Source organism: Thalassophryne amazonica, chromosome 13, assembly GCF_902500255.1.
Source record: "Thalassophryne amazonica chromosome 13, fThaAma1.1, whole genome shotgun sequence".
Lineage (NCBI taxonomy): Eukaryota > Metazoa > Chordata > Actinopteri > Batrachoidiformes > Batrachoididae > Thalassophryne > Thalassophryne amazonica.
The window spans coordinates 91,986,651-92,014,227 of NC_047115.1; the positions used below are offsets into that span (position 1 = coordinate 91,986,651).

Below are 27,577 nucleotides of genomic sequence, written 5' to 3' on the forward strand. Positions count from 1 at the left end.
GAAAAGTTCTGTAAAAGCATTGATATCTGTTTGTATTTGCCACTTAAGTAGATGAGCTTGAAATGAATAGCTCCTAATCGTGGCACCTGCAGAGTGCCGTGCAGGTTGGATTTGGAGGGCTCTCTGTTGGGACTGTTTACACAGAGACTGCTACCTGCTGCTTTGGACTTGAACTAACAGTCTTTTTCAAGACTTTTTTACTTTTTTACTTTTTAATTTTTTTTTAACTTTTTACTGTGCTCCAACGCCTAAGGAAGACCTCTAACGGTCGAAACATCGCGACGGAGCACTTTTATCAGCTAACTTTTATTAGTGTTGGCAGGCTAACTAGCTTGCTAACGCTTTCGTTTTTATTTTTTATTTTTTTTATTTTATTTTAGCACCGTTGTCGTGCGTTGCCTGTGCTGCTTCATGGCCTGTTTGGTGCCTTGATTGGGGCACTCCTTCTGCTGAATCACCTTTGGATTATTTGCACATTATTTACTTTGTGTGTTTTTGGGAATCCGCTAGCTTAGCGTAGCTACTAGCTCTTAGCCGATTTAGCATGGCGGCTTCTCCTGTCTCTCCCGCACTTTTCTGCTCTGGGTGTGAAATGTTTAGTTATTCCTCGGCCTCCTTTAGCAGTAACGGTACTTGTAATAAGTGTAGCTTATTCATAGCTTTGGAGGCCAGGCTGGGCGAAGTGGAGGCTCGGCTCCGCACCGTGGAAAATTCTACAGCTAGCCAGGCCCCTGTAGTCGGTGCGGACCAAGGTAGCTTAGCCGCCGTTAGTTCCCCCCTGGCAGATCCCGGGCAGTCGGGAAAGCAGGCTGACTGGGTGACTGTGAGGAGGAAGCGTAGCCCTAAACAGAAGCCCCGTGTACACCGTCAACCCGTTCACATCTCTAACCGTTTTTCCCCACTCGACGACACACCCGCCGAGGATCAAACTCTGGTTATTGGCGACTCTGTTTTGAGAAATGTGAAGTTAGCGACACCAGCAACCATTGTCAATTGTCTTCCGGGGGCCAGAGCAGGCGACATCGAAGGACATTTGAAATTGCTGGCTAAGGCTAAGCGTAAATTTGGTAAGATTGTAATTCACGTCGGCAGTAATGACACTCGGTTACGCCAATCGGAGGTCACTAAAATTAACATTAAATCGGTGTGTAACTTTGCAAAAACAATGTCGGACTCTGTTGTTTTCTCTGGGCCCCTCCCCAATCAGACCGGGAGTGACATGTTTAGCCGCATGTTCTCCTTGAATTGCTGGCTGTCTGAGTGGTGTCCAACAAATGAGGTGGGCTTCATTGATAATTGGCAAAGCTTCTGGGGAAAACCTGGTCTTGTTAGGAGAGACGGCATCCATCCCACTTTAGAGGGAGCAGCTCTCATTTCTAGAAATCTGGCCAATTTTTTGGGATCCTCCAAACTGTGACTGTCTAGCGTTGGGACCAGGAGGCAGAGCTGTGGTCTTATACACCTCTCTGCAGCTTCTCTCCCCCTGCCATCCCCTTATTACCCCATCCCCGTAGAGACGGTGCCTGCTCCCAGACCACCAATAACTAGCAAAAATCTATTTAAGCATAAAAATTCAAAAAGAAAAAATAATATAGCACCTTCAATTGCACCACAGACTAAAACAGTTAAATGTGGTCTATTAAACATTAGGTCTCTCTCTTCTAAGTCCCTGTTGGTAAATGATATAATAATTGATCAACGTATTGATTTATTCTGCCTAACAGAAACTTGGTTACAGCAGGATGAATATGTTAGTTTAAATGAGTCAACACCAGATCTCTAGTAATACTGTGAGAAATCTTGGAGTTATTTTTGATCAGGATATGTCATTCAAAGCGCATATTAAACAAATATGTAGGACTGCCTTTTTGCATTTACGCAATATCTCTAAAATCAGAAAGGTCTTGTCTCAGAGTGATGCTGAAAAACTAATTCATGCATTTATTTCCTCTAGGCTGGACTATTGTAATTCATTATTATCAGGTTGTCCTAAAAGTTCCCTAAAAAGTCTTCAGTTGGTTCAGAATGCTGCAGCTAGAGTACTGACGGGGACTAGCAGGAGAGAGCATATCTCACCCGTGTTGGCCTCTCTTCATTGGCTTCCTGTTAATTCTAGAATAGAATTTAAAATTCTTCTTCTTACTTATAAGGTTTTGAATAATCAGGTCCCATCTTATCTTAGGGACCTCGTAGTACCATATTACCCCATTAGAGCGCTTCGCTCTCAGACTGCGGGCTTACTTGTGGTTCCTAGGGTTTGTAAGAGTAGAATGGGAGGCAGAGCCTTCAGCTTTCAGGCTCCTCTCCTGTGGAACCAGCTCCCAATTCAGATCAGGGAGACAGATACCCTCTCTACTTTTAAGATTAGGCTTAAAACTTTCCTTTTCGCTAAGGCTTATAGTTAGGGCTGGATCGGGTGACCCTGGACCATCCCTTGGTTATGTTGCTTTAGATGTAGACTGTGGGGGGTTCCCATGATGCACTGTTTCTTTCTTTTTTTGCTCCGTATGCATCACTCTGCATTTAATCATTAGTGATCGATCTCTGCCCCAACCAGTCTCAGCAGAAGACTGCCCCTCCCTGAGCCTGGTTCTGCTGGAGGTTTCTTCCTGTTAAAAGGGAGTTTTTCCTTCCCACTGTGGCCAAGTGCTTGCTCATAGGGGGTCGTTTTGACCGTTGGGGTTTTTCATGGTTATTGTATGGCCTTGCCTTGCAATATGGAGCGCCTTGGGGCAACTGTTTGTTGTGATTTGGCGCTATATAAGAAAAAAAGTTGATTGATTGATTGAAGTAAGACCAAAGCGATAAAGCACCGTCCACACTTAGCCTGCTCACAACTCTCTGCAAAAGGTGAAAGCTTGGTACAGAAAATCTGCCACAGATCACCTTTCTTAGTCCATCCCGTCAGCAGGATTTGGTATTTTTGGCTGGTGAAGTGTTGATTGACTCCATGTGCAGCCTGCCTGCTTTGCATGCTGCAGTAGAGCTTCACGAGTAGGAGGGATAAGTTTATATGGCCTTTGCTTCCTTGCAAACATGTCCAGCCTGGCATCATCAACATCTACTGGACCTGTCATACATCATGACCACAAACTTCTCCAAGATCTTCAGACCATCATCATCCACTACTGGTGGGTACTGGCTGAGCTTGTAAAATATCTCAGATGCCTCGTCACATTCCTCCCAGGTTTGCCAGGCCTTCTTCTTCCATTTAAAACAATATCGCAGCCAATGAAGGCATGGAAGAACAGAATTCTCTGCTCTTTTCTGGACCAACAGCGAGATACAGGTCATGCACAGGGATCCACTTCAAGTTTTTTCCTTGGCCAAAGGCAATCCAACCAATATGGAATCAGCACCCCAAAATTAGTCTAAAGTTGTTGTTTTTAAACTATTAAATATTTAAACTATAATTCAGAATCAGCATACTTTTAGAAAACATCTTTTTTGAGGTGGTGGTGGCCATATTTAATGTGAAAATTAGGGGTTAAGGAGGCATTTTTCAGCCTGATGGCCATCTTAAATGTTGAAATGAATCCAACATAGTAAAAAAAAAAAATAAAAATATATATATATATATATATATATATATATATATATATATATATATATATATATATATATATATATATATATATATATGATTAGACATCAAAATCATTCCTACAAAACAATTCTGTGATTTTATTGCAAAAAGAAGAAAAAAAAACGGTGACATTTCCTCCCTAGAATGACAGCCATCTTGAAAATGGTGTCCAGCTTGAATTTTTGAGTAGCTAATGTTTTTTAGATAGATAGCTAGATAGATAGATAGATAGCTAGATATAGAGTGACCCCCAAGGACTATATCTACCTACCTATTATAGTGCTTGTAACCGGATTTGAATGATTTTACCGGTATGTACACCTTACTACATGTCTGTTTATGTATCACGCCCTGTACCATGCCCCGATGTAATTGTATCAGCCCGAGTCTGAAGGACGAGGTCTCATACAATTCAAATGCTGCAGCTAGAGTACTGACGGGGACTAGAAGGAGAGAGCATATCTCACCCATATTGGCCTCCTGTTAATTCTAGAATAGAATTTAAAATTCTTCTTCTTACTTATAAGGTTTTGAATAATCAGGTCCCATCTTATCTTAGGGACCTCGTAGTACCATATCACCCCAATAGAGCGCTTCGCTCTCAGACTGCAGGCTTACTTGTAGTTCCTAGGGTTTGTAAGAGTAGAATGGGAGGCAGAGCCTTCAGCTTTCAGGCTCCTCTCCTGTGGAACCAGCTCCCAATTCAGATCAGGGAGACAGACACCCTCTCTACTTTTAAGATTAGGCTTAAAACTTTCCTTTTTGCTAAAGCTTATAGTTAGGGCTGGATCAGGTGACCCTGAACCATCCCTTAGTTATGCTGCTATAGACGTAGACTGCTGGGGGGTTCCCATGATGCACTGTTTCTTTCTCTTTTTGCTCTGTATGCACCACTCTGCATTTAATCATTAGTGATCGATCTCTGCTCCCCTCCACAGCATGTCTTTTTCCTGGTTCTCTCCCTCAGCCCCAACCAGTCCCAGCAGAAGACTGCCCCTCCCTGAGCCTGGTTCTGCTGGAGGTTTCTTCCTGTTAAAAGGGAGTTTTTCCTTCCCACTGTAGCCAAGTGCTTGCTCACAGGGGGTCGTTTTGACCATTGGGGTTTTACATAATTATTTTATGGCCTTGCCTTACAATATAAAGCGCCTTGGGGCAACTGTTTGTTGTGATTTGGCGCTATATAAAAAAATTGATTGATTGATTGATATGAGGGGCATGATACAGGGCGTGATACATAAACAGTCATGTAATAAGATAATGATCACATATTACAACAAAAATTAAGAATAAGAACCATCTAATTATTATCAACTCCATTTGTCTAGTTCCACCAAAGAAAGAACAAGGAGCCCTTTCTTCTCCTTCTTGGTTCCACTCAGCCATTCACTGAACAAGTTCACATCACTCTGCTTTCCTGGTGGTGTCTTGTTCTTATGTCTCTCTATAATGTCATGAGTGTCCTCTTCACTAACTTCTTGGTGTCTCACAACTTCAGTATGAGACTCAAGTTGTAGAATTCTCCCTGCTAGGGAGGCTAAAACTCTCTCACCTTGATCAGACATCTTGGTTGTATGAAATGATCTGGATCCTGTACTTGTCACCGGGGCAACACAAAATGGGGGTGTGTCATTGGTGGGGTTGAGAAATAGGGGCTCCTGATTGGATAAAAAGTGGGGTGATACAAAGCCTGATATTTTCATTGTCTTTTTTTTTTGTATCATCCTGATTTTATTGCCACAGTTTCCAGGGCAGTAAAACTGATAGGAAAAGTGTATGTTTTATCAGCCCTATTTTTTTTTGTATCTCATGAGGGCTGGTTTACAAGTACAGGGTAGATTTTTGTTGTAATATGTGATAAATTAAGTTATCTGCTGTACTATAATTAGGATGGGACAAATGCAGAGGACATTCTATTCTACTATGGACATCTATTTCATTGTATGCATGGATTACTTGGGTTGTTACGGACATCTGATGAAAATTTCAAGTCCATAACACCTATCGAAATAATTTCCTGAGGAATATATATATATATATATATATATATATATATATACATATATACATATATATATATATATATACATACATACACACACACACATGAGACAACAGCCAGCTGGTTCTGGGAGTCTCTAGAGAAACAAAACCACCAAACATAAACCCTATTAGACTAAATGAAATTATAAGAAAATTATGTGACAGACAGCACTCCATGGCAGAATACCTGAGCACTGTGGCCAATCCAAAGCTCAGGAAATCCTTGACCATGTGCAAACTCAGTGAGCACAGCCCATGAAGAAAGGCCACCACAGACAGACCTGGCTCCCCAGAGAAGACAGACATTATCTTCACCTCGCGTTATCACGACACGAGGTGGAGATAATGTAAACGTATGTTTCCCATGCCAATAAAGCACCATTGAAAGTGTGTGTGTGTGTGTGTGTGAGATAGATATACACACACTGGCATAAGTGCTGGCATTGAAATTCAAGGAATGAAACCCAGTCAGTGGTTTGCATTTGAAAAAGTGTGGAAAAACGGTCTCAAACACTGAAAAGGCACTGATCAAGAACTTTTTTTTTTTTTTTTTTTAAGAGTACACCTGTGTGTTTCCTCTTTGGGTTTGACTGCTGATGGCTTCAGTTTTTGGGAACTTTTAACAATCTTGTTAGCACCGGAGTTTGACTCCACTACCACAATCATTATTATTTATCAATTTATTTATTAAGTTGGAGCCAAGCCGACCAGTGACTGGAGCCAAAATTGAATGAAGCCACGTCACGCACATAATCAAGCAGTTTTGTTCCTATGTGACCGTAAATGAGAATAAATATCTAATAAATGTTCAAATCGTATTAACTGCACAACGTATGAAGTCATAGTGTATGTTGAAACCATAATTATGATGAAATTGCTATGGCTGGCACCTCGGCACACTGCTGTGGCGCTCTCATCTGCCCGCCTTGACTCAGGGCAGGCACGGGGAGTCGGCTCACGTTCACAAGTCGAGGCTTTCCGCCATCCTTAATTTGTGCACGCCGGCTGACACACTGAGCACTGATGAATATGTAGTTCACAATTTGATCTCCAGACCCAACCAATAAATATAAACTTTTGTGACAGCACATACAAAGGAACAAATGTGTGTGGCAGGCTGGTGACTCTACATCATGATGGCAGTCAACCATCGGACAAGGAAAACAGAATTGACCAAATGCTCAACTCTATCTAGCAGAGGCAATACTCATTTGGAAGCCATAAAGGAGCATCCATCCATCCATCCATCCATCCATCCATCCATCCATCCATCCATCCATCCATCCATCCATCCATCCATCCATCCATCCATCCATCCATCCATCCATCCATCTAGATAGATAGATAGATAGATAGATAGATAGATAGATAGATAGATAGATACATAGATACATAGATACATAGATACATAGATACATAGATACATAGATACATAGATAGATAGATATACAAGTAGATATAGATATATAGATATATGTCTAGATTATATGATTATAAGCTAAATACAGACTGAGGAAGTGGCTGTATGAGAGACTGGAGAAGTAAAGCGTTTACTGACACCTATCACTCCCTCTCTGGCAGACTTGAGTGGTTCGATCTATTCCCTCCACCCTCTGACCTGGCTTTCGGAGGGTTTTTCAGGAGGATCCTTGTGAATGGTCATCTGGTAGAGTTTGTACACCTGGTAGGAGGCGTCGAACGAGGCTTTGAACTGGGGGCTAGGGGGATTGGAGCGCACTAGCCTCACCTTCAAAAAGAATATGGGCACACAAGAACTAACATTACAATGGGACAGGAAAGGTACAGAGCGAATAATATTCCTCTACAAAGAGAGAGGGGAAAAAACAAATCAACACAAATCAAAAGCAAAAAAGCAGACAGGCACAACGCCCTCTTCAGGCAGAGTGAGCAGCACATTTGGATTTCAAAGCATATACAGAACATTTCATCTTCAGTTTTGAGATCGTGTTCTCTGTAGCTTTTCCCTCATTGAAGCAGCATGTTTTCACTCATGGAAGCTGCTGTGAATAAAAGCTGCAGCTTGATGGGAAACAAATCATTGAAGTAGTATAGCCACCTCTATAAAGACATACAGTCAGGTCCAAAAATAGTTGGACAGTGGCAAATTCTGTAACCTTGTCAATGCTCACCAGCAGATTGGAAATGAAATGAAGAAAGATGGTGTAGTGTCAACTTTCATCTTGAAGTCGAGTGACTCAACAGAAGTACCACATTACGCGTTTTTGTAATTTTAGGAATTCTAACCAATTTTTATACACAGTCCCTCCATTTGCAGAAGCTGCAAGCAATTGGGCAAAGTAAATACAAGTCCTATATAGGCCCCAAGTCATATCGGGTTGATGCCTATTCTTGGGTAGCACAGCGTTAAGTAAGAGTCCACCCCCCCACCCCCACGAACGAGGCATTGTTTCATTGCAGTTTAACTCCTCAGCCTTGGTTGGGGAATGACCCCCTTTTCAGGTGGGTGGGTTGGGACAGTGTCTTGTCCAAAGACAGGTAGTCTGAACCATAGTCCACAGATTGGTAATCTAACTCCCACCCAAAACAGCAAGTGGCTCTCAATTATTGTTAATATAAAAACACTTTTAAAGCCAGTCTTGACACTACATCCTGTATTTTACCAGTTTTATTGCATGAAAATAGTCTCTGTTTGATTTCACCATAAAGCTGTGAGTGGCAAAGGTTAATGCACCATCCTCAGGTTTTCCCAATCACATCCACAGAAGCACGTCATTCCTTCAAAGCTGTCATGTCTTGGTGGGGTCCCTCACTACTCGCCTTCATCCACGGTCAGTTTTACAGAAACTGCTTACTTTATAAATATACATATGTACTTGCAAATTCCTGGAGGATCTTACTAAAGAAATATGGATGTAAAACTGATAACTTGTATTAACAACATCCTTATATATAGTTTTGTCCAATTACTAGTGGCCTCTGAAAATAGGGGACAAATGTATAAAAATGTCTGATTTAAAGCTGAAAGTCTACACTACAAGCAGATTTTGACTATTTCATTTCAGCTCCACTGTGGTGGTACAGAGGTAAAATGACAAAAACTCAAATATTAATTCTCCTGTATGCCCTTTTTGCAGAACTTTGACTCCAGCACTATAAATCATATTTAACAGGAGAATGTGATGAAAGAATGACGTGTGTGGGGGAAAAATAAATAACAGTGTTGCTATTATCACATAAAGTAAAGAATTCTGCTTTCATATTCTCTCTGTCCCCATTTAATTAAGCGCCCACTCATTTAGAGGCTTTTGTTGGACAGCAGCCGCAGCTCACGAATCCTTCAGAGCAACAGGAAACGGGAACTACAGCTGCGGTTTATTTAAGTTGGACAAGGGACGATCTCTCTCATATGACCACATTCTTTAGTTGGCAACAGTCTTTTATTAAATAAATAAAAAAAACAGGAGAGAGAGAGAGAGAGAGTGTGTACTTCTGAGTTGAGTGTTTTAGTTTTGCATTACACTTTGAAAGACTGAAATACTTCAGTTCAATCAACAATACAACTGAAAGTAGCCAACAAGCAAAAACTTTATAAATGGTTCAATAAATCATGTCAACAGCTGACTTCTTTAAGAAAGCCTGGCAGCAGGTAATACTAAAATGAGAGAGACGGGCTTATCAAAGATAACTATCTTGCTGTTCTGACGCTCGACTTCCAAATGACAAAAACAAATGTTGGATTATAAAAATAATGCTATGGCGGGGGACTGCTAGACAAGACTCTGTAGGCGGGGGAGAGATTGCGGCGTTCACTTCCAACTTCAGCTGCATGCCAGGACTCTGAATCATGTTACAAAACTGACCTCTAGTGGTGGCTGGCTGCACCACAGTTGCATTTAAGACCAGCTCGATCATTTCATCTATAGTATTTACATGCATAGAGCTTGAAATGTTCAGTTTCAAAGTCAAACAGCTCATGTCTTTATTATTCTTTATATATCGCCACCCAAATAAATAAATAAAGGTGAAAGAGAATTGCTGTTTTCTGTGGTTTATTTGAAGGAACACCATAACAGATGCAGATTATCCTCTTCACACTAACCTAATTAATCAAGCAGAATCATTTTTAAACCACTTTTGTTTATGATAAAATACAGCTGGAGTGCATTTAATTACTCTGGAATAAACAATCGTCTTCCTTTTAGAAAACTGGTGAGAAAACTCAAGAGATCACTTGACAGCTGGAGTACAGCTTCAAGCACTGAGCAATTCCATAACTGATAAGCCCACTTTGTGACAGACTCGTCATTTAGCCACAAAAAAAAAAAAAAAAAACAGATTTCAGTTTCTCAACAAACATTTTATTTCTGTCTGCATTCAAAAACCCAAAGATGTTAATTTAAAAATCACACAACCCACAGAAAAGGAATAAATCTGCACATTTGAGAGGCAACAAAGACACCTTTCCTTAATAGAACTGAAAGAATTACTGTATTTTTTTGGCGTATAAGTCATAGTTTGATTTTATTTTTTGTTTTTTTGTTTTTCTTTACTTTTCTGGGGGGGGGGGGGTGTCCTGTGGCTTCTTAAGAGGGACTTGTGTACAAAAATAAATTTTAAGTCACGTGTTCATTAACAACAACAATATAGGGCTTTCTCAGGAATCAACATGTTAAACAAAAGAAACTCAAATAAAAAATAACACTACAATAACACAAAAACAAAACAAAAAAAATCTCAAATGAAGAGTTCATTTTAAAAAAAATCCCAAACTAAAAATATATATAATCAAATGGACTTTTTTATTACTGTAGTATTTCCACTGCTGTGAGTCAGCAATCCATGTTCACCTAAATCAATTAACATCCCATATGTTGTCAAATCACGTTTACTTGGCCATCTTGATTGTTTTTGGCACACACCACAAGCTGAGGGCTTTCTGCAAAAATCCAGTTTATTTCTCCACCTGTGCCCATCTGATGTTTCTAAAACCCCAAACCACATCACATAACATCCAATATGTTGTCCATTGCACATTTATTTGTCCAGTTTGTTTAATCTTGGAATTTAAAAGTCCTTATCTTAATTAACAGCACACACTGTGGTGTGCACATGTGCTACACTGAGTTCCAGCAATTAATCTCGGCAATTAATCTCGGCCACAGGGAAATTATGTTAAAACGTGAGTTCCATGTACAGAAAGGTGGGGCTTATATTTTGTTCCCCCACCTTCAAGAGACTTTTTTTTTTTTGATAGGTGCGAATGGTACTCCAGTGCAATTTCTACTCCGGAAAATACAATAATCAGATTTACGTTTCTGTCGACCAGTGAATCATTTGATGTCACATAGAGGCATCTGACCATTTCAGCCAAACTTACTTGGCAGCAAATGTGATGCAATCAAGTTATGCCTCAGAGTTCTTCAGTAAACAGCAAAATGGATCAAACAGAATAGCCTTGGAATCATTCTGACTGGGGCAAAGTGCAAGTAAATTAATCCAAGTGAAAAGACGTGCCTGGGAGGAGGAGTAACCGGTCTAGTCAGAGGGAACGTGGGCCAGAGACAGATGCTGCCTACTTATCTGTGCATTTGGCTCGAATCTTGGTCAAGACCAGGAATGACATTACTCTGCCAACCTCAGCTTAAAGCCTTCACTGCCGATCCTTCTCCACTGTGCTGCCTGCTGCCAATTTTTTTATTTCCATGTCCTGTACTAGGGGCTGAGCTGGAAGCTGTGGTTTGAATGTCATCAGCAGGGTAACGTGACCCGCTGTGTGCGGTGTGCCTGTCATTTACAGAGGACTTTGTACTGGGAAGAGGTGGTTTTTCCACTCTGCTCACGCCAGTTATCCTCTCCATACACACACGAATACAGTGATGTCACTGCAGCTCAGAAAATAAATTTTCATGTTAAGTGAACCAAAACATTGTGGAGACAAAGCTCACAGAGAACAGGATCTTCATGGTAGTTTGACTGTTCACAGCAGCCAAATGTTTGCTCGAAGCCACATCCTCCAATCACAATACAGAAGAGAAGGATTCAGACCACCTGCTCACCTCAAGGCAATGACGAGGGTCCTCAGGCAATGACTCATTAATGAAATCTTCCAGGATTTTGGACTGGACAGGCTTTGTGGAAGTGGGTGATGTAGCAGTAACGAAATTAGACTTGCCAACAACATGCGATTTCATCTGCCCCTTCTGAAGATGGCGCTGTTTTCTCAAGTGTTTGGCTTTCCTACATGGTGGCCGGTTAGGATCAGCTCCAATTCCTGAATTCCAAGAAGCAGTAAAAAAAAAAAAAAAAAAAAAAAAAAAAAAAAAAAAAAAAAAAAAAAAGAAGAAGAGGTATATGAGTATATCTCCACACACACACACACACACACGTTTTTAAACCATGAATTTGAACCAGGTAATTTTACTTAAATTACCCTCCAAAATAAAGTACAATGAAGGAATATACAGTGTTTGGGTGAAAAATAAATCTAGGCTTTATGAAGGCCACATTTTCATTAAAACTCAAATATAACATTAAATGAAACTGTGATTAATCACCATCAAAAAATGACCAGAAAAATTTATTAAAATGTCAAACAACATAGATTGAAACATGTAACTGTTTAGACTTTATATAACAACAACGCTTTCTAAATTTGGTGGATCAGTCAACATTTCATTTCTATAACTGCAATTTGATTTAACCTTTGTTTAACCAGGTAAGTTAAGAAAAAAATTCTTATATACAATAACGACCTGGTGAATTGAGGATCAAATACATTGGGGAATGCTCAATGCATCAATACAAGTATTTTATTTTCCGAGTTATTGTTTTTCATATTTAGATGTAATATGTGAATGTATAATGATCATAAAAGGTTTCAGTCAAGGGCTACAGTGCTCCCCCCCCCCCCTCTCAAAATTAATTAAACAATTTAAAAGTCAATAACAAAAGCAATCAAGCTGAGCATATACAGAATGTAAAACAATTTAGAATATATATCAAAAATAAACAGTTAAAAAGTTGAGTTTTTATTTAAGATCAGGGTCAAAAGATTTAAGAGAACCTGGCCTTTTCACATTCACTGGCAGATTATTCGAGAGGATTGGAGCACAATAAGAAAAAGCTCAACACCTTGCCGACTTCTTCTTATCCCTAGGACTGCAGAGTAATCTGCACGCCGAGACCCCAGGCCACAAGACGGAACATACGGCTTAATGAGTCCCACAAGACAAGAGAGTGACCAAGCCTTCAGCGTTTTATAAGCCAGCAGTAGGAGCTTAAAATCCACAACTGCACTCACAGAACGCCACCAAGAGGAAGCAAATATGGGCTTGATGTAGTAATATTTCAGAGTTCTGGTTAAATCTCCAGCAGCAGTATTCTGAGTCATCTAAAGACATTTAATGGGGTAACTGTCCAAATCAATGTTTAAGCAGACAGGATCCACCTAATCATTACAATGTTACCAAATGAAAGTGGGCTGTCTCAGCCACCTCTTTAATATGCAAATTAAGAATAATGTTAGATCACGTTATCGGCCCCAGATTTTTAATACACTCACTATCACACAACCACCCAGTGAGAGTCTTAAATGATCACAGAGATGTCTGTCTCGCCGGGCCAATGACAATCAGCCGAGTCTTTTACTGAGTTCAGAAGCTGAAAATTGGAAGACACCCAATTTTCTACAGCAGTCAGACAAGCCTTCCACAGAGAAGAATTTGTTAGTGCTACAACATATTATTGAAAGGATTTTCCCAGCCTTTCCATTGTCTATGCATGTGCGTAGCTCCTGCCGAAGAAAGTAATCTCAACAGAGGCTCGGAACACCTCTATGGAATTTGTTTTCTTGTTTCTCTGCCTCAGGTCTCTTTAAATGATGACAAAGGAGAACAGAAAACAATATGGGTGATGACTCCAACTGACCTGCCGCTGAACTTTCTATAATATGAAACTCCAGGGCATTAGGAGTCTAATTTCACAGCTCGTGGTTTCTAATGCGCAACAATGACAGAAAAGGGTTGAGTACGTAGCTCAGGCAGCAGAGCATGCTGTCCATTACACCTGTCAAGAAGTGGAAATGTCTTTGCACGCGACTGTGAAGTCCAACCGGCTCCCAGGGTGAAGATTCGTCTCACACAGTACCTCACAACGCTGCCGTGCACGAGTGACTGAACGTGAGGCATCGTTGTACAACATCTGCTTTCAGATGCTGTGGTCATGTGGTCCATGTAGTACTTCCCGATTTAAAGAGCCCCCTACCAGACGTCTCCACAAATCACACTGACACACTGCATTCTGTTTGTACTCAACAACACAACAACTAAGCACTTCCCGCTTTCAGTCTCAATCCTCCTCCTCTGCGCTTGCCAATCCCTCCAAACTCCCGGCATCCTATGTCAGCAGTTTACACGCCTACATCCTGTATGGAGCAGTAAGGAAAGAGTCATTTCCTGCTTGTCCTCACGCCAGCCACCATCAGGCCTCTCACAAACTTGTGTTGGCTTGAATCAGTGGCACATTTCAACTCTGTATGGTTTGAGTTCAACGGTCTTCTTTCTCTACAAAACAAACTGCTTCTGTCCGGCCTCAAAGTCTGTTCCCAAAAACTGTCTTCACACACCACATTATGCAATCAAGGGTGATTTATGGTTAACAAAAAAAACAAAACATTTACTGCCAATTTGTTTGTCGTACGATACACAGAAAACCTGGAGTAATCAAACATTTGCTCAATCCAGAATTATGAGCTTTGTAAAAATGCCTGGCTCATGTTTTTATTCATGTGTGCCTCAAACTTATGCTTTATTTGACTCAACCTTCCATAGTTAAAACCATGATTACTTTAAATATTTTTACCCTGAAATGAAAGACTAATGTGAAGGACTAATCATGCAAGTGGTTATAGGCAAATTAATTGACTGTGATCATATATACAGTAGTGTTTAGAATAATAGTAGTGCTATGTGACAAAAGTTTAACCCAGGTTTTGAGTACATGGGAAACAAGGTACCAGTAGATTCAGTAGATTCTCACAAATCCAACAAGATCAAGCATTCATGATATGCACACTCTTAAGGCTATGAAATTGGGCTATTAGTAAAAAAAAAAAAAAAGTAGAAAAGGGGGTGTTCACAATAATAGTAGTGTGGCATTCAGTCAGTGAGTTCGTCAATTTTGTGGAACAAACAGGTGTGAATCAGGTGTCCCCTATTTAAGGATGAAGCCGGCACCTGTTGAACATGCTTTTCTCTTTGAAAGCCTGAGGAAAATGGGACGTTCAAGACATTGTTCAGAAGAACAGCGTAGTTTGATTAAAAAGTTGATTGGAGAAGGGAAAACTTATACACAGGTGCAAAAAATTATAAGCTGTTCATCTACAATGATCTCCAATGCTTTAAAATGGACAAAAAAAAACAGAGACGAGTGGAAGAAAACGGAAAACAACCATCAAAATGGATAGAAGAATAACCAGAATGGCAAAGGCTCAGCCATTGATCAGCTCCAGGATGATCAAAGACAGTCTGGAGTTATCTGTAAGTGCTGTGACAGTTAGAAGATGCCTGTGTGAAGCTAATTTATTTGCAAGAATCCCCCGCAAAGTCCCTCTGTTAAATAAAAGACATGTGCATAAGAGGTTACAATTTGCCAAAGAACACATCAACTGGCCTAAAAAGAAATGGAGGAATATTTTGTGGACTGATGAGAGTAAAATTGTTCTTTTTGGGTCCAAGGGCTGCAGACAGTTTGTGAGACGACCCCCAAACTCTGAATTCAACCCACAGTTCACAGTGAAGGCAGTGAAGCATGGTGGTGCAAGCATCATGATATGGGCATGTTTCTCCTACTATGGTGTTGGGCCTATATATATCGCATAGCAGGTATCATGGATCAGTTTGGATATGTCAAAATACTTGAAGAGGTCATGTTGCCTTATGCTGAAGAGGACATGCCCTTGAAATGGGTGTTTCAACAAGCCAATGATCCCAAGCACACTAGTAAACGAGCAAAATCTTGGTTCCAAACCAACAAAATTAATGCCTCACAGATGTGAAGAAATCATGAAAAACTGTGGTTATACAACTAAATACTAGTTTAGTGATTCACAGGATTGCTAAAAAAAAAAAGCAGTTTGAACATAATGGTTTTGAGTTTGTAGCATCAACAGCAGATGCTACTATTATTGTGAACACCCCCTTTTCTACTTTTTTACTAATAGCCCAATGTCATAGCCTTAAGAGTGTGCATATCATGAATGCTTGATCTTGTTGGATTTGTGAGAATCTACTAAATCTACTGGTACCTTGTTTCCCATGTAACAATAAACAATATACTCAAAACCTGGGTTAATCGTTTTAGTCACATAGCACTACTATTATTCTGAACACTACTGTATGATATATTTATCAACTAATATTTCATAAATACAAAAAAAAAAATCTAAAATTGTTAGCTATTGTCAAATTAGTAGATTTTGTATCCTTCAAAGGTTTAATACATTTACTAAAATATATATTTTAAGTAATTATCTGGGGGGGATTTCAAATAAGATTAGAGTGGATTTATCCACTGAGATGCCGCTTGTTTATAATAAAATTCATATGTAAACTGTGCCTGTCAAAATAGTGCATGAATTTGATTAATTACAGCACCCCACACTCCTCAGCATGGAGCGAGGATTTTCGTGGTGAAAATTAAATCAAAGCAAATGCCTACGTGTGGGCAACATGCAGAATGTGTTTCTTCCCAGATAGATCTCTTTAAGTGCAGCTTCTTGTTCTGACTTTAACACCCAAGTCTTTCATCGCCAACTGTAAATGGTAATCAAAACATTCCAATTGTATATTTCTGACGTCTTCCACATCAAACTCCATCGTGTTAATGTTTACAATGTGCTTGAGAGATAACAGGTGAAGTTGCTCCAAAACTTTAAGTTTCTTAAATATTTATTACGGCCCCTCTTAAAACTTCAGTTATCTTTCTAATTTTATTACTGGTAAATTTTAGAATTTAGAATAGTTATACTCATTATCTCACAGGAATATATCACAATTATCTGGGAACTACTTTTTGCACAGGAATTCAACAAGCACGTCGGCCGCAGGCGCGTACTAACACAGAATCCCCAGAAACTGTATACTGTTGTTCGGCCAAAACAAGAGCGTCCACTGCCTGAGCTAGTGAGACGCGTGAGAGTATGACAGTACCCATAACGCAATAATTCTTTAAATCGCAATTAATCACTCTTTGACCCTTCATGTTTTGATGTCATTAAATTACTCTGTAAATAATGTTTTTGAGAGCTTTGAGAGTTTTTGGATACCCATACCTTTTGCATGGTTTAAACAGTAGTACCAGGCCACAAGTTTGTTTTGTTGTTGTTGTTTTTTGTTTTGTTTTTGTTTTTTGTAGTGCCAAGAAAAAGTAACGCTGGGTTTTTCTGCTATGGCGGCGGTGAGGTAAGATGTGCTAGAAGCGGGCTCCCGAGAAGCCTGCTTGAATGAGCATTTTCTTAAGTAAATTCTGAAACTTTTTTGGCTCACTCGGTTCAGTTTTTGGGACACTGTTCTGAAATGGCTGCAAATCTTCAGAAATATAAGTACACTGAACAAAGCAGTAGTAGGCCTGCCGCAGCCTCGGACTCAAGTTTAGGTGCAGCAGATAACAGAATATTTACAGAGGAATCCTTCAAATCTGGAAAGAAGCACCAAAGTTGGCACAAATACTCCTTAGACATTACTCTTTTGAAAAAACTGAGTAGCCACTTGAATTTTTAGTAGGCGGCCAGGTAGGGGTTAATTGAAGAATTACACAGGGGTCAAAATTTAGTTCTCCAGATACTGCGAGAATCTCTGCAACTCCTTCCCCTAAGGTCAGCAAAGCCGACATGATGGCGAACCTGAAGGCAGAGGTACTTCTCGATCTGAAAGCTGAAATCACTGTGGTGATAAAGAAAGAAATGAAAGAGGCCCTCGCAGAAGATTTCAACATGCTTAAGCTGGAACTACAGTCAGTGAATGCGGCACTAACCACTAACACTACTGCGCCCCATGCTGACATGGCCCGGGTGAATGCTAGAGGTAGCAAAATGGCGGAGGGCTTGTCTACAAAGTGGTCGCTTTATGAGAAAGAGTAGCCGAGCTGAACGTCGAATTAAAAGGGTTGAAGGAGAAAGGTGAAGATATCAAATTTGTCAAATTTGTAACTTGGAATGTAAAATCCTTAATCAAAACATAAAATATAGGAAAATCATATCACATTTGAAGCAGCTCAATCCAGATACTGCCTTTCTGCAGGAGACGCATGTGTCTTCCTCTGACAGCCTGAGCCTAAGCAAAAAAATGGTCTGGTCAGGTGTTCCAATCTCATTTCCAAAGTAGAATGAGAGGTGCAGCCATAATGATTGGCAGGCATATACAGTTCACTGCATCTAGCGTGCAGACTGACACCACTGGGCGCTTGTGGTGGGAAAATTATATACACTCCCTGTAATTTTAGTCTGCGTGTATACACCAAATTGGGATGACCAAGAGTTCTTTAATAAACCTTTCTCCAAGATTCCCAATATGTCAATGCATAGTATTATAATTGGCAGAGATATTAATTGTGCACTTTCTTCTTTAGACAGAAGTGCACCTAGTCAAGTGAACCTCACAAATTTGGCCCAATCAAAATCGTTTCTAGAGACCTACGGAGTGGCCAATGTATGGCGCCATTATAATCCCACTACAAGAGCTTATTCCTTCTATTCCCCTGTTCATACAACATACTCCCAAATTGATTACTTTTTCATCGACAATACAGTTTTAAGTCTTGTGAAGGAGTGTGACTATGGTGCTGTGGTCATTTCAGATCACGCCCCGCTAAGTATGAAAATTGTAATTCCAGACACTCAGCAAACATTTCATCCATGGTGATTTAACGCTTTGCTCCTGTCAGATGACAACTTTGTTAAATTTATCAATACAGAGATACTCTTTTATCTTAAAACTAATCAAACCCCAGGTATGCCATTTTGTACCATCTGGGAGTCCCTAAAAGCCTACTTGACAGGTCAAATTATTTCATATTGTGCTCATAAGAACAACTAAACTCAGAACAACTAAAAGGTCTAAATGAAGCGATTTTGCTACTGGATAGGGAACTTAGTCATACCCCTTTGCCAGAACTGGTGAAGAAACATGTTCTATTACAAACCGAGTACAATACTTTATCTACCCAGCAGGCTGAATATCTGATCTCCAAGTGAAATGTGGATATTATGAACATGGGGAAAAGGCAGGATGTCTGCTCGCACACCAGCTGTGACAGAGGTCTACCTATCAAACTATTTCAACAATTAATAGTGACCAAGGCTCTAGTTGTTCAGACAATGGAGAAATTAATAAATGTTTCACCACTTTTTTTTTCCCCCCAATCACTGTACTCCTCAGACAATACATCAAAGACACCTGACTTTGAAGACTTCTTCTAAGATCTCAATGTACCTGCAATAGATTCTGATTTAGTTAATGAATTACAGAGTGATATTTCAGTAAATGAGATAAGCTTGGCAATAAAGGACTTACAAAGTGGAAAATCTCCAGGACCAGACAGTTTTTTGGCAGATTTCTTTAAGGTTTGCGGATTTGCTGTCTCCAATATTACTATCTATGTTTACAGAGTCTGCCTGAATTCATCATTACTTCCGCTGTCTACGTGCCAAGCTGTCATCACTCTGCTACTTGTTGGATATGTTGAAATTTGACCCCAAATTTCTATCTTGGATTAGACTGCTTTATTGCTCCCCAATGGCAGCAGTTCAGACCAACAAAAATCTCTCATCCTATTTCCTATTACAACGAGGCACAAGGCAAGGGTGCCCTCTCACAGCTTTTATTCTTAGTGGCCATTGAACCATTGGCCATGGCAGTACGGCAGAGTTTGGTCATCAAGGGAATAAAGCATATGGGCTCAGAACACAGGGTGTCCCTTTATGCAAATGATGCACTATTGTTTGTTTCAAATCCTATGTCTAGCATTCCTGCGCGGTTGGATATGCTTGACAGGTTTGGGAGGATATCTGGTTATAAAGTCAATTTTCAAAAAAGTGAAATGATCCCCCTAAGATCACTGGAAGAGAATCTTTCCAAAATAGCCCCTTTTAAATGCAATTCTAAAAAGTTCAAGTATCTTGGTATCTGGGTGACCCAATACTAAAAAGAGCTATACAAGGCTAATTATTTACCATTGCTATCTAGTGTTAAACAAGACATAGCCTGTTGGGAATTATTGCCTCTTTCGCTTTGGACTAGGATTAAAATGACTGTTTTGCCTAAATTTCTCTACTTATTTCAAAGCCTACCCATTTTTCTTTCCAAATTTTTTATCTTTAAACTGTATAGCCAGATACCATCTTTTATTTGGAATAAAAATATCCAAGATTGGGCAAGAAAATACTGAAAACACTGCAGCTGCCAATGGATTTAGGCGGCATGTCATTACCTAACTTTATGTATTATTACTGGGCAGCTAACAATAGAGCGGTGTTGTACGGGTTTAGAGGAGATAATGCAGTACCTAGCTGGGCAATTTTGGAAAGAAGCTCAATACAATCTAGATCTTCTGTCGCATTGCTCTGTTTTGAATTGCCCTTCAAACAGCCTATCTCATCTTACTCTTACAACCCAGTGGTGGTACACACACTTAAAATTTGAAATCAATGTAGACAGTCATTTAAATGTAATAATTTACTATTCACAGCACCAGTTACAAGGAATCATATGTTTGTCCCATCAGTGACTGATGACGCCTTTCATGTCTGGGAGGGGCATGGGATACATTCATTATACAATTTATATATGGATAACAATTTTGCTTCATTTGATCAGTTGGTAAAGAAATATAATATTCCAAAGTCAGTTTTTACATATTTGCAATTGAGAAATTTTGTTCGGTCAAATTCTGGCTGTTTTCCTTTGTGTCCCTCTCGGTCACTGTTGGACAAACTTCTGGATGATCAAACTGACTCTAAAAAGGTTTTGAATAGGATTTACACCTTACTCATGTCATATCATGAGACCAATCTGGAGGACCTTAAGCAGAAATGGGAAATGGACAAAAGGCTATATGTAACATTTATTCCTCTTCGGTCTCACTCAGACATACGGTGGTCCAATTCAAAGTTGTGCACTGTCTGCACTGGTCTAAAGACAAGTTGTCCAAGATCAAACCAGATTTGGACCCATCATGTGATCATTGCAAACAAACACCTGCTACACTTGTGCACATGTTTTGGACCTACCCCAAACTTTGTGGATACTGGCATTCCATTTTTGAGGCCTTTTCCGGTATCTGTAGTAAAACTGTGTACCCCTGTCCTCGGATTGCTTTGTTTAGGGCAGTATCCCAGAAATATATTTTAAACAGAAACCAAGAAAAAATTATTGCTTTTTGTTCTGTATTGGCTTGTAGATTAATTTTGTTCAAATGGAAGGATGCGTGCCCTTCAACATTCACTCAATGGATGAAAGATGTAATGGCACATATACATTTGGAAAAGATAAGATATACACTTAAGGTTCCTCTGGGAAATTTCATAATCAATGGCAGCCTTTATTTTTTTTTATTTTGACAGCATGTCTCTTAATCTGATCTAAACTGTTCAATTCTGTATTTTGTATGCAAATCCCTATATTACAATTTTGTACCAAACAGAAACATGGTACGTATGTTTCTTGAACCAATATTGCACGGGCAGGAAGGGGGATTTCTTTTTTCTTTGTACAGTTTTTTTTTTGCATTTGTTATTTTCTAAACTTGCAAAAAACAATAAAAAGACAATGATCAAAAAAAAAAGAAAAAGTAACACTCTCAGCACATCTACAATGCATGGATTAATTTTCTTGCTCTCTGCGGCACATGCAAGAAAAATCTATATTATAATAGCCAAGTGGCCTCTGTGTGCACGCATGTACATGGCTTTGATCACAGAGAAAAATGGGGAGGACATTTGCCATTTGTCATGCTTATGTATTTTGAGTCAAGGATGAACACTGCACAAATGGAAAGTTGACAGGACTAATATTTTTGTAGAAATGTGCGAAATAAGCCATCAACAGTGAAGAATGGACATTGTGCTGCTATGCACCATGGGATTTCAGGGTTTTGAAATGTTATTGTGGTTCATGTTATTTTAACAGTGCTGTTAGTGTTACTGATTTATTGTCTTTTTGGAGTTCAACTGGTTTAGTCAGTTTAGTTAAGCAGCATGCTGCCATGAGTGAGTTAAGCGTACTGTGTTTGATGTCTTCCACTACAGTCTGTTTATGGGCGTTTAAAAATAAAAGTACCTTCTTGTGGCAGAATGCAGACAAGACAAAGCTCTGCTTTGATCACATACAAACTGGGAAGAGCTGACATTTGCCGTTGGGTATACTTATGTATTTTGGGTCAAAGATGAAAGCAGCCAAAATAGAACGTTGATAGGAATAATATTTTTGAGAAACTATGAATATTAACTGACCATTCTGAACAATGGATGCTAATAATTACATTCTGGACTCACACACCATTCCAGCAGGGGGTGGTAAATCATCTATATATTAAAAGCCTGCGTGCGTGATTTTATTTAGTATGTTCCATGTAAGTACATAATATAATTGTAAATACGTTAAAAACACATGGATGACACAAGAAAGTGAAAACACTTATTTCCATTGTGGTCCGTTTAAAAATAAAATTACAAAATAGAAGTAAAGACATCATAATAATAATAATTATTAATAGTGTGTATATGACAACAAGACGCTAAACAATTAATAAATATATTAAGACAGTAAATTAACATAAAAATTATATAATTAACACAAAATAAAAGGGTTGAGTTCTTGTAAAAACTGTTGAGGTCTAAGGATCTAAAAACATTGTGGATTTGCATGCTATTCCAACTCATGATAGAAACTTTGCAAAATTTATTATCACCCTTGAAAAAATGTAAGCTACCTATAAGCATGACTCACTCTAGAGCCCATGGATCCACGGGCAATGTGCTAGTACATGTTAAACACTTTTCATACCAAAGTAACTTGCTTTAATAACAGTCACTGTTAAATCTCAAATGTGGGAGTTTTGTGTTTTTTCAGACACTCGTGCACAAAATGCTGATTAAACTTTAATGATCACTAATTAAACAGCCACACGGAGCTCTGACAAGTTTAAAAATGCTTGATTCATTATGTTTTTCATCCAGATTTTAATGTTCAGTGGACAGATTTGAAAATAAAATGGTCTTGGATCCAATAAGATAATTATTAAAATGGTCAAATTGTGCCAAATCACCTTTTACATTTTCATGCATATGATATTTAATGGTCAACACTGAGTATCCATGCAATAAAATGCAAATTAATTATTTAAAAATCATGGGATGTGATTTTTTTTTTTTTTTTTTAATTCTGTTTCTCACAGGTGAAGTGTACCTACAATATAAATTACAGACCTCTCCCTTTTTTGTAGGTGGGCAAACTTGCAAAATCGACAGTGGATCAAATACTTATTTGCGTCACTGTAGATAGAAAGAAATTTCCGGAGAAAATGACACACTGGAGTACAAGTCATACCTTTACAGTGGCTTGCAAAAGTATGCAGCCCCTAGGTATTTCACGCATTTTAATTTGTTTAAGGCGTTTCAAATACAAAACGTAAATCAGGCTTCTCAATATAAAAAAATTCTAAAATTATCTTCCTTAGACTCAAACTGAAAACAAATCTCTACAACTTGATATAAATTAATTAAAAATATAAAAGCCAAGATGATGGGTTGCATAAGTAATCAGCCCCTTTGGTATAATACCTGTAAATAATCAGTTTAATTGCCAGTTTTCTTCAGACAAGTCAAGGGATGGATACATGAACATTTCCAAGTCACTGAATATGTCTTGAACTTTATTTACAGATACAAAATGCAGAATTTGCACTGTGCACAATTTCTCCCATCACAGCCACAGAAGCCTATAACTTCTTCTGGGTTGTCTAGGTGTCTTGGTGGCTTTCCTCACTCTTCTACTTCTTGCACAGTCAGTTTTTCAGAACTGTCTACTCCACACAGATTTACCACAGAGTGCCATACTGTTTGTATTTCTTCATAACTGATGTAAATAAAGTCCAAGACATATTCAGTGACTTGGAAATGTTCATGTATCCATCCCCTGACTTGTCTGAATAAAACTGGCAATAAAACTGATTATTTACAGGTATTACACCAAAGAGGCCCATTACTTATGCAGCCCATCATCTTGGCTTTTATATTTTTAATTAATTTATATCAGGTTGTAGAGATTTACTTTCAGTTTGAGTTTAAGAAAGGTAATTTTAGAAATTTTTATATTGAGAAGCCTGGTTTACTTTTTCTATTTGAAATGTCATAAATTAAAATGTGTGAAATACCAAGGGGCTGAATACTTTTGCAAGCCACTGTATTTCTGTATTACCAGCTCTTTAATTTGGGAATTTTGTGCATTGTTGTAGTGTAACTTTTATTATTGTCATTTTTACTTTCATTATTAGATTTTATTGTGCTTAGTGCTTTAAATCCTAGTAAAATCCTATACAGTTGTGCTCAAACATTTACATACTCTGGCACTTTTTTTGGCCATTTTTTAGAGAATATGAACGATAAAAATTTGTTTTTTTTTTTTCCCCCCACTCATGGTTAGTGGCTGTGTGAAGTCATTTATTGTCAAACAACTGTGTTTACTGTTTAAATCATAATGACAACAGAAACTAATCAAATGACTCTGATCAAAGGTTTACATACCCTGGTGATTTTGGCCTCATAACATGCCCACAAGTTGACACAAACAAGTTTGAATGGCTACAAAAGGTAACCACCCTCACCTGTGTTATGTTTTCTTGTAATCAGTGTGTGTATACAAGGTCAGTGAGTTTCGGGGCTCCTGACAGACTCTTGCATCTTTCATCTAGTGCTGCACTGATGTTTCTGATTTCTGAGTCATAGGGAAAGCAAAAGAATTGTCAAAGAAAAGGTAACTGAACTGTATGAAACAGGAAAGGGATATAAAAAGATATCCAAGGGACTGAGAATGCCAATCAGCAGTGTTCATACTCTAATTAAGAAGTGAAAAATGAGGGATTCTGTTGGAACCAAACCACTGTCAGGTAGACCAAGAAAAATTTCAACTGCCAGGAAAATTGCTTGTGATGCAAAGAAAAACCCACAAATAATTTCAGTTGAAATACAGGACTCTCTGAAAAAAAGTGGTGTGCTGTCACGCTTTGATCGCTCCGCCATCTTTTATTATAAGCCAATGTTGAATTTGTGCGGAAATGATTGTTGTACAAAAGCTTCGGATATCTGTCGCTGAGATAGATGATGACTGGAGTGCAGTTTGAAGCAGAAACGAGGCTACAACCCCTGGCAAAAATTATGGAATCACCTGCCTCGGAGGATGTTCATTCAGTTGTTTAATTTTGTAGAAAAAAAAAGCAGATCACAGACATGACACAAAACTGAAGTCATTTCAAATGGCAGCTTTCTGGCTTTAAGAAACACTATAAGAAATCAGGAAAAAAATTGTGGCAGTCAGTTAACGGTTACTTTTTTAGACCAAGCAGAGGAGAAAAAAAAAAAAATATGGACTCACTCAATTCTGAGGAAAAAATTATGGAATCATGAAAAACAAAAGAACGCTCCAACACATCACTAGTATTTTGTTGCACCACCTCTGGCTTTTATAACAGCTTGCAGTCTCTGAGGCATGGACTTAATGAGTGACAAACAGTACTCTTCATCAATCTGGCTCCAACTTTCTCTGATTGCTGTTGCCAGATCAGCATTGCAGGTTGGAGCCTTGTCATGGACCATTTTCTTCAACTTCCACCAAAGATTTTTAACTGGATTAAGATCCGGACTATTTGCAGGCCATGACATTGACCCTATGTGTCTTTTTGCAAGGAATGTTTTCACAGTTTTTGCTCTATGGCAAGATGCATTATCATCTTGAAAAATGATTTCATCATCCCCAAACATCCTTTTAATTGATGGGATAAGAAAAGTGTCCAAAATATCAACGTAAACTTGTGCATTTATTGATGATGTAATGACAGCCATCTCCCTAGTGCCTTTACCTGACATGCAGCCCCATATCATCAATGACTGTGGAAATGTACATGTTCTCTTCAGGCAGTCATCTTTATAAATCTCATTGGAACAGCACCAAACAAAAGTTCCAGCATCATCACCTTGCCCAATGCAGATTCGAGATTCATCACTGAATATGACTTTCATCCAGTCATCCACAGTCCACGATTGCTTTTCCTTAGCCCATTGTAACCTTGTTTTTTTCTGTTTAGGTGTTGATGGCTTTCATTTAGCTTTTCTGTATGTAAATCCCATTTCCTTTAGGCAGTTTCTTACAGTTCGGTCACAGACATTGACTCCAGTTTCCTCCCATTCGTTCCTCATTTGTTTTGTTGTGTATTTTCGATTTTTGAGACATATTGCTTTAAGTTTTCTGTCTTGACGCTTTGACGTCTTCCTTGGTCTACCAGTATGTTTGCCTTTAACAACCTTCCCATGTTGTTTGTATTTGGTCCAGAGTTTAGACACAGCTGACTGTGAACAACCAACATCTTTTGCAACATTGCGTGATGATTTACCCTCTTTTAAGAGTTTGATAATCCTCTCCTTTGTTTCAACTGACATCTCTCGTGTTGGAGCCATGATTCATGTCAGTCCACTTGGTGCAACAGCTCTCCAAGATGTGATCACTCCTTTTTAGATGCAGACTAACGAGCAGATCTGATTTGATGCAGGTGTTAGTTTTGGGGATGAAAATTTACAGGGTGATTCCATAATTTATTCCTCAGAATTGAGTGAGTCCATATTTTTTTCCCCTCTGCTTGGTCTAAAAAAGTAACCGTTACTGACTGCCACAATTTTTTTTTCTTGATTTCTTATAGTGTTTCTTAAAGCCAGAAAGTTGCCATTTGAAATTACTTTAGTTTTGTGTCATGTCTGTGATCTGCTTTTTTTCTACAAAATTAAACAACTGAATGAACATCCTCCGAGGCCGGTGATTCCATAATTTTTGCCAGGGGTTGTATAATCTGTGAATTGCTGCTGATGCTCCGAAATGATGAATGTGTAGTGAAGACAGGGAGGAACGATTTTTAGGGGGGACCGTTCGGTCGGCAACACCGGATCACCTCCAAAATTTAGTCTTCCATGGCCTAATATCTATCTGTGGTGAAACTTTCTTCAAAATCCGTGCAGTATTTTTGATATAATCCTGCTAGCAGGCAGACAGACAAATAAATTAACGTGGACGTAATAAAAATTAATCAACACAGATGAAGGAGAGGTAAGTGAGGAAGCACATACTCCCCAGTCAATCCTCTGTGGTAGCTTCCAGAAAAGAAAAGAAAAAAATTCTTACAGACTAAAAACAACAAGGTGCTGACAAGTGAAAAGAAAAGAACCGTTTCCACTGTTTATGTCTGCGTGTCTAGGAACCAGTGCCAACACCAGGCCTTCTCTGCCTTCTGATTAATGACTTTGGGGCCTGTTCTCATTTAGATGTCTGGGAGAAAAATAAATAAAGGTTATTGAAGCCTGATACAGTCTAAGTTGTAAGAACTGCTTCTTTAAAACATGAGGTGCCCCCCCCCCCCCCACTCTTTCTGCCCTCTGAGTCAATAAATTATTTAGGATATCCTGCACTGCACAGTGAGAAAGAGATATCAGATAAAACTAAAGCAGAAAGCAGCAGAACACCAGTCTCATTCTTGGAGCTACTACATGGTAAACAGCGACACCCTCTGGTAAACACAAACATAGCATTCACTCATTTGGACTTTCTTTAAATGGAGACCTAATTTTGGTCACTTTCAATGAGTAGTGTCACCAGTGCCCATTCAAGCTATATTTTTGTGGCACTGAAATGTGTTCTGTGTGGCATCCCTGTGCCA

At 39.0% G+C, this 27,577-nt stretch overlaps 1 protein-coding gene across 3 annotated transcripts in view; it reads right to left on the bottom strand.

Moving 5' to 3' along the window:
- LOC117522911 (arginyl-tRNA--protein transferase 1) overlaps positions 1-27,577 on the bottom strand; it is a 243,334-nt gene that overhangs the window by 188,191 nt on the left and 27,566 nt on the right. For 2 of the 3 annotated variants that reach the window (XM_034184338.1, XM_034184336.1), the window contains exons 6-7: positions 11,665-11,879; positions 7,245-7,373 (exon numbers count right to left, since the gene is read on the bottom strand). In XM_034184338.1, the coding sequence (XP_034040229.1) occupies positions 7,245-7,373; positions 11,665-11,879 (344 nt within the window). The remainder of the gene's footprint in view (positions 1-7,244; positions 7,374-11,664; positions 11,880-27,577) is intronic. The other variant, XM_034184337.1, reaches the window with a different exon arrangement.